Source organism: Mustela erminea, chromosome 11 (genome assembly GCF_009829155.1).
Source record: "Mustela erminea isolate mMusErm1 chromosome 11, mMusErm1.Pri, whole genome shotgun sequence".
In the NCBI taxonomy this organism is placed as follows: Eukaryota; Metazoa; Chordata; class Mammalia; order Carnivora; family Mustelidae; genus Mustela; species Mustela erminea.
The window spans coordinates 28444635-28458843 of record NC_045624.1 but is presented as its reverse complement, the minus strand read 5'-3'; the positions used below and the strand labels follow the sequence as shown (position 1 = coordinate 28458843).

Sequence of the window (14209 nt, the reverse complement as noted above, 5' to 3'; positions counted from 1 at the left end):
AATTTTAAAAAATAAGTTGGAAAAAAAACCCAAATTATGCTTCATTAAAAATGGTATTCTAATAAATTTCTAATAACAATTCCAGATGGTTTGCCGTTATAATGTTGCAATAATTAGAATGAAAATTTTAATCTTTTTGACTTAGTATTTCAAGTTTATTTTTTGCAAATTTGAAAGTGTCTTACTTAATATGATTTGGTATTTCATGGAATATTAAAATCTGTAATGGTTTTTATATTTTATTCATAATGGGTCACCTCATCTGTGTTATGTGCAAAAAAAGGATAGAAATTACCAGTTGAAAATATTAAGTTGACTTTCGCCAATAAGATATTTCTCTTTTCCTTGCAAATAACACTTTCTGTACCTTGAATTCAGTGCATTAGCTTAAAATATGAGCACTCTGATGATTTCATGTGTATATTTTATATCTCTCTATCACATAGTTTGATAAAACCTGTCACTTGTTTACTTATCTATTTAAAATTTAACATAACTGCCCTTGGCACATCCATTTGAAATTAACTCACTTCAAAATGTAACTTTTTAGATCAGTAATACACCAGGGATATTACTTGGTGACACAAAATGACAATGTTACTGCATTCTTCAAGGTTTTTGTGAGGTATTCAAATTCTGGTGTAGAACCATATGCTTTCGCTAGCCAGTAAGAAAATGCTTTAGACCTTTGTGGAAAGAACAGCCTGTGGAAAAGTTACAAAACAGAATGGCATACCAACAGAAGTCCTAGTAGTAAACAGTCCTTATGAGTTTTTCCCGAGCTGATATATTAAAATGTTTTTCTAACCTAATTTCTTAGAAAAGGTAATTGTAAGGTGATATAATGAGTCTTTTGTCTCTTTACCTAACTCGAGCTGGTCCCCTAAGTTTTGAGAACGAACGAGAGGTGATAAAATCTGAGTCCCTTTCTCAGTTCTGCCGGCATTAGTTCTATGATTGTGGGCACGTCACTTAGCCACCTAGGAACTGGTTTTCCTCTCTCTACCATTTCACGGGAGGGTTCATTAGATCGTGTCTAAGATTGCAGTCAGCCCTTCTTTAGGATTTCTGTGGTGAACGCAGCATAAAGAATAAATATGGTTATAATTGTATAAGGATACAAAAAATGGAATTATAATTACACATTTCTAGCTTTTAATTTTAAGTACTTACTGTGATGAAAAGGTGTAAATCAAATAATCAGATTAACATTGATTGATAGGACCTATGTCTACAAGTTTAAAACAGTCATCACTTTTTTCATCATGGCTGAGTGATAATTAGCAAGAGACATAGTTATCAACACTTAGCACATAGACGTGAAGACATTCACTGCTTATACAGAACAGATGGACTATAGATATTGAATCTTGTCATACATTAAATAATATGCCTTGAAATTATTTTCCAGATGTTTTAAGGTAGAATTTACATGAGCCAAATCGTTAAGTTTCTAAGTTGCAAAATGACTTCAATATGGAATATTGTCAAAAAAGTTCTTTTTAAAGAAGACAAAGGACAAACTTTTGAGAGCTTTTTAAATAGTTGGAACCTAAAAAACACCAAAGGTATAATCAACAAAATAGCACTCTATCAAAAGCAGTATTGAAAAAAACTTTATGTGGACAGTTGCAATAATTGGCTTTGGGAAGTGAGAAGACAAGCAATATGAGTTCTCTCTTGATCTTAAATTTGAATTTATGAGTCTCTAAGGAGAGCCACCAACCCAGAATGGAGGCCTACCAGTACCATGCTGTCTCTATTAGAAAGTCACTTCCTAGGTGAAACTGCACAATACAATACACTGAAGCAATATATTTTTACCTTCATCAAGAATTTATGCTACGTATTTTAACTTTTCCCACTTACAGATTTTTTGGTATGATTTTATAACATTCTTTTGTGGCTTGTTAATACAAGTAACACCAACGGACCACTTAGTTGCTGGACCAACAAATACTTGCTTATATAACTAAAAAAGAATAGAGTTGCTATTTACCCAGGTCCCACAATGAATATTAAATATATTAAACCCTAATGCCTATAAGTTTTAGTTTACCTTTTTCTGTTCTGTGAGGTGCTGCCTTCTTTCCGTTTTCTCTGACCCATCCTCTCTCTATGCATCCATCCGTCCATCCATCTGTCCATCCATCTTCCTCTGGATACATATATTTCACCTCTCCCTCCCAAATGTTTTGAGATTTTACGTTATCCCATTTGAGGCCCACGTAGGCAAGAAGTCTAGGATGCAGCTGAATAGCCTATGGCTAATGGGGTTTAGTTACTCCTGGAAATCCATCTAATCATTCAACATTTAACCCCTTGTACTCTTGGTACTGTAAACAGAGCATACACTATTTGATTTACATAAATCAAAAGACATGGCCCCATCTTTTAAAAACCATAATGAGTATACAGGCACAAAACAAGTATATTGAAAAATAATAACCCTAACTAACAATTAATTTAAAATTTTTTTTTAATTATGTAGAATAGAATTAGAAAGCAAAGGTCAACCTTGGATTAATTAACCATATTTTTCAAAACAGTCTTTGTAAAGAAGTGAAGGTTTGTGTTGGGTGAAGTGAAAGGAGAGAAACCGGAGTGCTGGAGGCTACTTAGAAATGAAAAGCTTATTCACAGAGAAGATACCACCAAGCTGGTATCTCAGGGGGATGGTGTTTGCCTGGCATGTTCACGAGTGAAGCGTCTTGGTCAGGAGAACCATGTTTAAAGCAGGGTATAACATACTGAGTGAGGACAGGACAAGGCATGTTCAGTGATCTGCAACTTGTTTGTATTATTGGAGCGTAAACTTCAAGGAGAAAGTCAAAACAGGTGAGGGCCATAGCTAGGTAGCATCGAAGTACTGAAAGATCTTGGGTGCCAGTATCTAAAAATCTGTCAAGTACAGAACTTGAGCCAATATATCAATGTAATAAGGAGATAGATTTTTGGCTTGATACCAAAAAAAATATCAACAAGTAAGAGGCATAACAGTGGAACAAAAAAGGCCTTCTCTCTGGGTACCACTTAGAGGTACTTAGAACGAGTTTTCAGTTAGTCTGAAAAGGAAATATCTAGCAGCTAAAGATGACTCATACAGGAGCGAGGTCCTTGTCACAGGCGATAATCTTTCTATGTCAGAGAGATTCTTAGATCTGTGATCTAGCGCTCGGTCCCTTAAGACATTTTACCACTTTAAGATTCATTGAAAAATAAGCAGAAACCCGTTTACCAGCTTGTGTGACCCCACTGTAAAGGAAACAAAGAGATTTAACTGGGATCTTAAGAGAAGTATCAAACCCAGTGTTTTCCTATCGGTGTGGCAGGACCTGCTACTTTGGAGGTTACACAGATAAACCAAGTCCCCCCGCCCCCCGCCCCCTAAACTGTAGTTTCTGCTCCAGTCTGTCTCAGTTATGCTCAAACGCGGACTTCCAGCTGGGTAGTTCCTTTATCATGAGACCTGTGGCCCTCAGCCCTCCCGTTCTTCATAGTCTGCTGTACTCTTTCCACTTTCCAGGATAACCTAGCTCAGGTCCCTCTGACACTTGATGCCACATCCATTCATCTTCCCCTACACCACTTGTTCTCTCTTGAAGATGTTTCTATGTTCTCTTGATTATCTGTATCCTCTTTCAAAGGCTTATATGATCACAGCAGAGGGCTGGTTTTTACAACACACATCATTGCTTTTGGTTGTTTTTTTGTTTTTTTGTTTTTTTTTAGCTTGTGATATTAAGGTTACAAATAAACTACATAATTTTTTACTACTCATACTTACAGCAGTGAACTCCTTGAGCAAATATTTTGGGGCACCTACCACTTTCAGATGGGGGGGGCACCTACCACTGCTCTTTGCACTGAAGACTAACACTGCGTTTAGACAAAGCCCCTTGCCTTCGTGTGGCTTACATTCTGATGAGGGCAACTAAAACCATGTCAGACAAATATATAAGTAGGGAATTTTGGAATGCGATAAGTGACACAACGCAGACAAAAGGGAAGATAATAGTGACTTGGAGGCATGAGCTGGTACTTTTCTCAACATGGTCAGGGAAGGACTGTCACAGGAAGTGGCATTTGAGCTAGTGCAAAAATGATGGGAAGGAGGCAGGTGACCAGAAGGAATGTCAAGAGCCAAGGCCCTAACGTGAACTGATGGGTCCTCTTACACGGAGAAACAGAGGACCAGTGTGGGCCTGGGCCTAGTAGTGGGGGGTGTTAGGAGAGGACACCCCTATGTAGGTGGGGGACCAAGTCACGGAGGGTCTTATAACCCTCGCTGAAGTAATCAAATATCATTCTATTTCCATGGTGAGGCCACTGAAGAATTTTATGCAGGGAACTGATTACTGAAAGAATTTTACAATTGAGGTGTGTCCTGTAAGAACAAGTGTTATGTTAAAGCGCATTAGAATAAATATCTTGTAGCTTGAATCTTAAATGGAAAAGGAGATTGGCATTTTTACCCAAACAGATATTTCTATTTAAGCCTAACCACTCATGAATAATATTTCAAATTAAATGACCCACATCAAAGAGTGTCATTAGCAGTTCTAATTATCTAAATTTTTTTAATTAAGTATGGTTTGCATTAGTTTAAAGCAGCAGTTGGTTCTTTGCTCTTCTCAATAGTGTGTAGTGTGCTCTTACCAGATGTTACTCTTATTATCTGAATGAAAATAGATTCAGGTGACATTGCAGGTCATAGTTGTCGTTGATTCCCAATATATTCATTCTCAAAACCCTCGTCAACAAGGCTAGCATCTGTTGGAAAGAAAATCACGCCTCTTTTTGGTTATAGGCTCATTATTTCCTCACTTTGTTCTGTCGTTACTGCATTACCATACTCACAGTGCAAAGCTGTCTTCCTTTTCCATCAAAAGATTACCACTGTGGAATTACATCTCTGCATAGTCATAGCTACCTTTTGCTAGCAGCTGAATATGCTCAAAAAGGTAGGGTCACTTAAATAGTGAATGAAAAAAGCTTTAGGCTTTTTTCCACTCCAGTCCAGTCCAAGGTGGCGGAACACACTGCTAGGTCACAACGGTGGGAGAGTAACCAAGGTGTTGAAGTGTCCTTAGCCAGGCAAAATCTCACGGGTGCCAACCAACTACAACTTCAATTGCCATCTCTGCTTTCAGCGTGTCTGATAGTTCCTCACTTGGTGGCATCTGACACATGTAGAATTGAGATCCATTTGGAGGTCATAAAAGTCTTTAATACTTCATGTTTTGTAAAATAGAGATAGCTTTCCATTATGTTTTAATTCTGGCAATTTCTGCCATAATTTTCAAGCAGCTCAGAAGGTGTCTTATGGCAGCTAGTAAATAAATTGCTTTTTTTCTTTCCAGGAAATGCTTCCAGACTGCACACTTTTATTTAGAGGACAGCACATCTCCTCGAGTAATATCCACACCTCCAACACCTATCTTTCCAATTTCAGGTAATAGCTTCAGGTGTGACCACGAGTAGCAGCTAGATGTTGAGTGAAAAGGATAATGCAGGAAGGTTTGTCCTGACTGAAATACTTTGCAAATGGCTCTGAAGGAGATGCTTAAATACTTCAGGCGCCCAAAGCATTTACTACTGCCATGTACCAGGCATTAAGGTTTCTATCTTATTCTCATTAATTTTGAACATTCTTAACCATATAGATGATATGGCAAAATAACTCAATATTCAGGTATAGTCTGTTAACCATAAACATAGCAATAAAATATTATTTAGGAATAAGGCTGACCTTCAGTCATTTCTAGTATTTTAGTGGAAACCGGAACCACGACAGTCAGACTAAACCAATGCAGTAAGGCTGCATAGGACAAAATAACAAAGATAAGGATAAAGCTCAGTTTCTTTCCCATCATCTGAATTTATGTGAGAAGAGTTTCCTTAACTACCGTAGGGGAAAAAAAATTATAAAATAGTGAGAGTAGAAGAAAAACACGAGCGCACAAAGAATGTGTAATTGCCTGAAATTCTTAAAGTCACAATGTCAATCAGTTTGAAGACTGTCTATTTTTAGCAGAACTTACCTGGTTAACAATATTGAGGAATTAGCCAGGGTCATTTTGACTGAGACATCCGTTGACCCTCGAGTTCACCCTGCTAAGATCACAGGCACTTATTTGATTAACATTTTATAACATTTCAGAATGAAAAGTGGTAACAAAAAAGGAACTGCCTAGAAATATGTGAACCACGGAAGAAGCTCTGGAGGGTAGAGGATAAAACAAAGACACAGAAAACCACCGAACCAGGGAAAACAGAAGGAAGTCTTTTTAAATTGACTGAGACTCTATATGTTATTGGTAGAGGCCCAAGTTCCACAGGATGTTATCTTCTGAAACCTTATGATTTAAAAAAACATTTTTGAAAAAGAGAGAGAGAAGCACTTTCTGTGTAATTTTCAGGGGGGCATAGGAATTAGAAGTATTTGGCTTATTTCTTTGATGCACTCTGAGCCTAGCCACCACTTATTTCTGTTTTTCTAGAATATTTTAAAACTCTGTTACCGTTATTCTAGTACAGCACACTTTCTCATTAACACCTTCAGAATTCTGAGGTGGGCAGCTCTCAGGTGTCTGTTGCATTTTGGTTCCCTTCCCCTTCATACCTCGTCTACAGACGCCGTCAGCATGGGTAAGCAAATTAACATGCTATCACCCCAAGTCCCATATCGGTAATTATTATCAATAAATAATCCCAAATCAGGACCTTGGCCAGGAACTCCAAGAGAAGCCCCTGTCTTGCTTCTCATAAGATTTGGGATCAAGGGCATTTCCTCATGTCACCCGGGCTGCAGGTCACCCAGAGACCTGCCTTTTCATGTAGAATCAGAAACTAAAAGCTGTGTTAGTCTCACTTGCAGACCAGTTCATGAAAGAAATGACCAAACCACGTGACGGTAACTAAAAAGTAGTCTGTTTGGTTGTGAAAAGAGGTTCACGGTGCAGGATAACATCTATGGGATTGAAGGACCCTTTTGAGAAGAGCTAATGATTTAGATGTGACAAGTTATTTCTGTTTTCTTGTCTAATTATAAAAGCTACTTCCAGGCAAGATCCTTAGGCAGATGTGAAAGCAGAATTACACCTTCGTCTTGTGTTTCTCAAGCTTAACTGGCTAATTCAATTTTAGTATTCAGGTACGCTTATCTAAGAGAGAGAACAGATGGAGACTACTTTTTAAAAAAATCAACAAATTCTTGGTAACTGAAGCTTAAACATATTAAATGGCCTAGATGCTGAACATCTGTTGATGTAAATAAGTGTTTCTAGTGAAATGTGTTTGATATTTCCTTGTCAGAGAAATCACTTGTGAAATTGCATACTGTGAACCAGTAATATGTTTAATCTAAGAAAGTCTTTCCAGAGGGGGGGAAGAAAAAAACAGAGCCAGTAAAATAATTTGGCCCCTTCACAATTAATTAACAGATCCAATGACTTTGTTTACATAGCATATTTTCAAGTTAGAGTTCTTGAAATCTTACATATTAAAAGTCCCAAAGGTTTTTGGCATAATCCTTAATGAATAGTCTGCATATCAATGTTTTATTTATAGAGAGAAGGAAGAAATGTTTTCACATGTAAACATCTGACTAACTGTAAAACATTAAATTATGTAATTTTATAAAACTGAAATTACACTATATATTAGGTCTAGTTCATGGTAAAATTGAAAATATTTCTACATTTTTTTTTTACCCAGAAATCATATTCATGTTAAATGTGTTAACAAAAATGCAACTCCTACTCATGTTAAAGAAAGTTACCCAAAAAAAGATGCACTCCCTTGATAAGATGTGACACTTTGGTGGTATTCATTATTTAACGTTAAAAATTAATTCTTGTTTCTTCAGAGTGTGAACAGAAAAGAGATTCAAGATCAAATCAGAATTATAAAATGCAAGTTATGATGGATAATAAATTTGGAGGAAAATTGATCATTGTTGCTTAATGTTTCATTGAAAGCTGTAATTACCTTGGGATTATAGGAATAATTGAACTTTGAAGCTGTTTGAGAAGAAGACACTTTATAAATTGTATAAATGAGGGGCATATTCCTTTCTGTTGAATTATCTTTTCCAAACTAATTTTTTTTTTAATTTACTTAGATGATGTTGGAGCAATTCCAATAAAGCACTTTCCAAAGCATGTTGCAGACTTACATGCAAGTAGTGGGTTTACTGAAGAATTTGAGGTATGATTTTAATATGCCTATTTTAAATAATATGGAAAATAGCAAATTTAAAAGATAAAACAGTAGGCTGTTTCTTGACTTAAAGACTATTTTCACTTCCAGGAAGAATATTAGTTCTGTAATCACTTATGTGTTTAGATGTGTTATGTTTACCGTATAATTTAGAAAACTGGTTTTCCATTTTAAAAGCCAAGTTATTGTTGTAGATAAAAAACTGCTAATTTCCTCCCATAAAGTACAGAATTCCACTATTCCTCTTTTAACCTGAATTAGTAACACTGACTCCTTTTAATTTTTAAACTATATAAATTATACTAAACTACTAAATTTCATGATTTTCAACCAAAGTACATTTAAACTCTTAGTTGTAAATATTACATCAGTATAAATGCAGAAGCATTTATTATGCAAGGTCTAATAAATATTATTCAAGGTAAAGTCCCATCTTATCCTCAAGAAAATATGCATTTCTAAAAAACATTTGAACTGCACAATCAGTAAAAATTTTTCTAGTAATATTCCATAAAATGCTTTTCATTAGAAGAGGCAGAGAAATTTGCTGCAAATTTATCATGGCCCACTGAACTATCAGTTAATTTCAAAATGAGGAATCATAAACCCAGAGTTAACAATGACAACCGCACAAACATAAAAAGTTACCATTTTTGAGCACTCCCTAATATGCCGGTCCCCACACTAAACTGCTTCTATATTCAATCTTCACCCAGCTCTGGAAGTTGATTTTTATTTCTGTTCATATTAATGATAAAAATCCGCTTCCATAGAAGTCAGTTAACAACTCCAAAATGGCAGAGCTGGGACCCTTATCATGATGAGCCTTGAGCGATGTCTAGAATCAATGAATCATTATACTGTACACCCGAAACTAATATAACCCTGCATGTTAACTTTACTTCAATTTAAATGAAAGACTAATTAATTTTAAAAAATAGCAGGGCTTGGGATTCAAACCTGGGTCTGTGATTTTCAAACATAATACTTTCCATTCCACCAAACAAGGGATCCTGAGCCTCCCCTCCAGCCCCTCCCCTCTAGGAAACATCACACTGCTTTTCTGTCCACACCACCCCCACAACCCAGAAGTGTTCTACGGACTTCCCTCTTCGAAGCACTTGGAGTTCTGATCCTGATCAGAGGGTGTCCCACTCTCTCCCTTGCACCCAGCAACTGCCTCCCAGGAGTCACAACAGCCAAGATATGTTTAGGGAAGGAAAATGCCATAAATTAGAAAACTTTAAGAAATCAAAAGAAATAGAAGTGAAATGTGATACATTTTCACTAAATTAAAAATAATAGAAGCCAATTCATAATTTTTTTTTAGAGATTTTATTTATTTATTTGTCAGAGAGAGAGACTGAGAATGTGAGCACAAGCAGGGAGAGCAGCAGGCTCTGCTGAGCAGGGAGCAGGACTCGATCCCAGGACCACGGGATCATGACCTAAGCTGAAGGCAGACGCTTAAACAACTGAGCCACCCAGGCGTCCCAAGCCAATTCATTTAATCTTAAAAGAAATCTCAGTCATTGAAATAGAAAGCAGTATGAGGTAATGACTAAGTAAAGTGGAATAATATAAAGAATTACATACTTAAAACATCAAATTATTTTTTCTTACCATAATAGAGATCAGAGGGTAGGTGATGCCGTGTTAACTTACAAAAACTGTTAGACTCGCATCAAACAAATCGTAATTGAAAGAGGGAGAATGTGTCAAGGAGGGGTTTCATTTTTCAGATGTTAAAAACCACAAGGAGAAATAGACAATTTATAATAAAAGTTGCTGATAGCACATGCACAAAGGCAAATTCAGAGTTTTAATGACTATAAAATCGTTTTCAATATTATTTATCAGTTCACAATAATTAAATTAATAAAATAACCACATTTTTACTCAAAAGTTATTCTTAATTCCATTGCTTTTAACTCACAGTCTAATTCAAGAAAACATTTCATTAACTTAATAATTAGCTTAATAACTAATAAAGCTATGCCTTTTAAGTGGTTCATAATATTAAGTTGTATTTAAATCTAGAGTCAGAATGGCTAACTGCAAAAAAGGCCTGAAAAGCTTATCTATAGGAGGTCTGGGCCATTTGCCGATGAGTCAGATTCACGTTTGGGTTATATGCTTTCTCAGAAATTATAAAGCTTTCATGTTATTATCTTAATACTAAATAATTGTAAGTTCCTATGTAATGTATTTAGATAGAAAACATCTCTGAAAAGGATTTTAATTCATTTAAAAAAGATAATTGGCAGAAATAATTTCTCTGAACCCCTCAAAGTTTAAATTAAAAAGAGGTCTACTAATTAAATATGTTGAAAGTAATGCTATCTAAATTTTGTTTCAAAATGATATAGTATATGCAATTTAAAAATTTTTATAAGAATTTTTAATGTTCTGACAGCTCTAAATCTGTTATAAACCACCTAATAGGAAGCTGTTTACTCTTTAAAATTGCTCAAAATAAATAAAAAAATGTGTCACTAATTCAGAGTTTCAAATAGTGCTATAGTGGCCAAATAATACTGTATTTGGATATCAGCAAATCCAATTAATGCAACAAAATGTGTCATCAAATATATGGTGTTTCCCATCTGCATTTTTTATATTCATATTATTATACCACTGTCCCCTTTTAAAAGTGTTATTGTTTTTCCTTTTTACATAATTTTAAGGTTCCCAATTGTTAGAAGTTTTGATTTGCATGCAACTGTTTGAAACATTCCGTTTTTGTTACGATTTGACAAATGTATATATTGCATGATCATAGTTTTCCATTGTAAACCTAATATGAACGCTTTTTTTTCTCATTTGTCGTGTGCTGTGGAATTTGATTTCTTTACTTTTTTGGCATTCATTCCCTCATTAGACACTGAAAGAGTTTTACCAGGTAAGGCATTATTTCACTGCATTTTATTTTAGCCAAGAAATAGTTATAACATGTAAAAAAAAAAAAAAGTGTTTTGGGGGATAGCCTAATTTGTTTGTGTTGTCTTCTATGTTATATTTTTAAGGCACTTTGTCTGCAAGGGTAGGTGTTCAAATGTCCTACGTACCTTTCTTTACAGGAAGTGCAGAGCTGTACTGTGGACTTAGGTATCACAGCAGACAGCTCCAATCACCCTGACAACAAGCACAAGAACCGGTACATCAATATCGTTGCCTGTGAGTGTTTTCTCAGCTCTGTCCGGGCTCTGTTAGCGTTGCCAGTCTCGGGGTCTTCCGCGCTGTCCTCACCTCTGCCAGAAGACCTCGGTAGCGCTGTTCGCGGACCTGGGGATCAGGGAATCAGGCTTGTGTGAGCGAGCACGTGGCATTAGAGTCCTCTAACTGAATTACAGCCTGCAATTAACGACAGGTCTCCTTTAAACAAAACAAACTCCAACTGTAGTCAAGACACTTCTTTAAGCCCCGTGGGCTCTAAATCTGTTCTTAGGGTCTCCCTCGTCTTTTCTATTCCCTAGTCCTGTTTTCACTTGAGATCTGTTTACTTCTAGGTGAATTTACTAACCAAATAGATTTTCTTTAGAATTTATTTTCCCTTCTAGCCTTTTCTTCCCTTTCTTGCCATTCTTCCTGGGGTCTTATAAAAGGCTAGTTGTTCTTTTTTATTCCTGCTTTCCCTTTATTTTCTTGGCTGTTCTCTCTCTCTCTCTTTTCCCTAGGAGCAGCTGTCTCTTTCGTTTAATACAAATTTATCTGTTCTTTTCCCTATGAAATTTACCGTATTTTTCCATCTTACAGCATCTCATGTTTACTTATGTTCCCTCTTATTTTCCTATATAGTCCCCTCCATCTCTAGAAATCCATCTACAGCCCCTCCCCCAAAACTCATACTCCTCTCCTTCCTTACAGTGAGCCTCTCTGAATCCTATGAACACAGTGTTACCAGCTTATTTATTTAAGTTCTGGTTCCATCCTGGAAGCCAGTGAAAGTGAAATTGCACTCCTTTTTCTTTAAGTTTTTATTTAAATTCCAGTTAGTTAACACACAGTGTGATATTGGTTTCAGGTGTATAATACAGTGATTCAGCACTTGCACACAACACCCAGTGCTCATCACAAGTGCCCTCCTTAATCCCCACCACCCATTTAAGCTATCTCCCCTCCACCTTCCCTCCGGTACCATCAGTGTGTTTCCTATAGTTAAGAGTCTATTTCTTAGTTTGCCCCTCTCTCTCTCTCTTTACTTCCCTTTCCTCATTTGTTTTCTTCCTCATATTCCATTTATGAGTGAAACTATATGTATTTGTCTTTCTCTGACTTATTTTACTTAGCATAAAAATTTAGTTTCATCCAGGTTGTTGCAAACAGCAAGGTTTCATTCTTTTTCTTGGCTAAGTAATATTCCTCTGTGTGTGTGTGTGTGTGTGTGTGTGTGTGTGTGTGTACCATTTTTTTCTTTATCCATTCATCAGTCCATGGGCACTTGGGCTATTTCCATAATTTGGCTATTGTAGATAATGCTACTGTAAACCATTGGGGTGCATATATCCCTTTGAATCAGTATTTTTGTATTCTTTGGGTAAATACCTAGTATTGCAATTGCTAGATCATAGGGTAGTTCTATTTTTAACTTTCTGAGGAACCTCCATACTGTTTTCCAGAGTGGCTGCACCAACTTGCATTCCTACCAACAGTGCAAGAGGGTTCCCCTTTCTCCACATCCTCTCCAACAACTGTTGTTTCTTGTGTTATTGATTTTAGCCATTCTGATGTGAGGCGAAATCTCACTGTAGTTTTGATTTGCATTTCCCTGATGATCAGTGACAATGAGCATCTTTTCATGTGTCTGTTGGCCTTCTCTATGTCTTCTTTGGATAAGTGTCTGTTCATGTCTTCTGCCCATTTTTTAATTGGATTCTTTGTGTTTTTTGGTGTTGGTTGTTGTTCTTTATATTTTTTGGATACTTACCATTTTATTATCACATTTTCTTAAGTAGTTTGGATAGTTGCTGCTTCCTTTCCACAGGGATGACACAAATTTTATTAGAAGGGTTTGGTAGGACATTCTACTTCATGTTTGTCTTCCTCAACGGAAGCAGCTTTCCTGGCTGCACATAAAAATTCACTGGTTGCTTGGACAGGGTGAGGTTGTTCAACTCTTCCCTCTGTAAGCTAAGTAGAAAACACCTACCAAGGAATTCAGAAGGGGATGGAGACTAGCATTTGTTTCACACCTTCTATGGACCTGACTCTGTAAATACATGATTTCATTTAATCCTTGAAATGACCTGGCACATAGATAATCACAGTCCTATTGTAGAAATGAAGAAAATGTACCCAGTAATACCCCTCTAAAAATTCTAGAACTAAAATACACCCAAAAATAGGTCAGCCTGGCATCAAACCTATCTTTCCATTGCCATATATCTGTTGCTGCAGCCGTTCCCTGCTCTCCGAGCTGCTCTTGTCCTAGAAGCAGTAATAACCCAGGATAAAATAGGTCAGCCTGGCATCAAACCTATCTTTCCATTGCCATATCTCTGTTGCTGCAGCCGTTCCCTGCTCTCCGAGCTGCTCTTGTCCTAGAAGCAGTAATAACCCAGGATGTCTCCCTACTGTCCCAGTTTGGACTGTAGTCACTTTTTTTTTTTTTAAATTCATGTCTTCATTCTTGAAAAGAATAAATAAATTCTGCCCCATGAAACTACCAATTTTCCTTCCAGAAGCACTTCCCTTTCTTATCATGTCATTCCTCCAAATGCATATAATTTCTCTGTAGAACTGAAGTTAATCTCAAAGTCCCCATTTCAGCTCATTTTCATTTCCACAGTTCGCCTGAGTTACCGTCCTTTCGCCGGACAGCCATTCTCCTGCCTCACTGTGCGCAGCAGCTCTTTGAGGTTGTCCTCTTGAACAAGCTGTTGGCTAGAACCCTTTACAGAAACTTCCCAAGTCCCTTCTACTTCCCTCTCGACTCTCTCTTCCTCTACCAGCCTCCTGTTCGGGAGTGTATAGGCTGCCATCCTTC

At 36.7% G+C, this 14209-nt stretch overlaps 1 protein-coding gene across 4 annotated transcripts in view; it reads left to right on the top strand.

Annotated features, from left to right (window-relative positions):
- PTPRZ1 (protein tyrosine phosphatase receptor type Z1) overlaps positions 1-14209 on the top strand; it is a 175594-nt gene that overhangs the window by 139415 nt on the left and 21970 nt on the right. For 2 of the 4 annotated variants that reach the window (XM_032305161.1, XM_032305163.1), the window contains exons 14-17: positions 5364-5455; positions 8126-8211; positions 11105-11125; positions 11304-11400. In XM_032305161.1, the coding sequence (XP_032161052.1) occupies positions 5364-5455; positions 8126-8211; positions 11105-11125; positions 11304-11400 (296 nt within the window). The remainder of the gene's footprint in view (positions 1-5363; positions 5456-8125; positions 8212-11104; positions 11126-11303; positions 11401-14209) is intronic. The other 2 variants (XM_032305162.1, XM_032305164.1) reach the window with 1 other exon arrangement.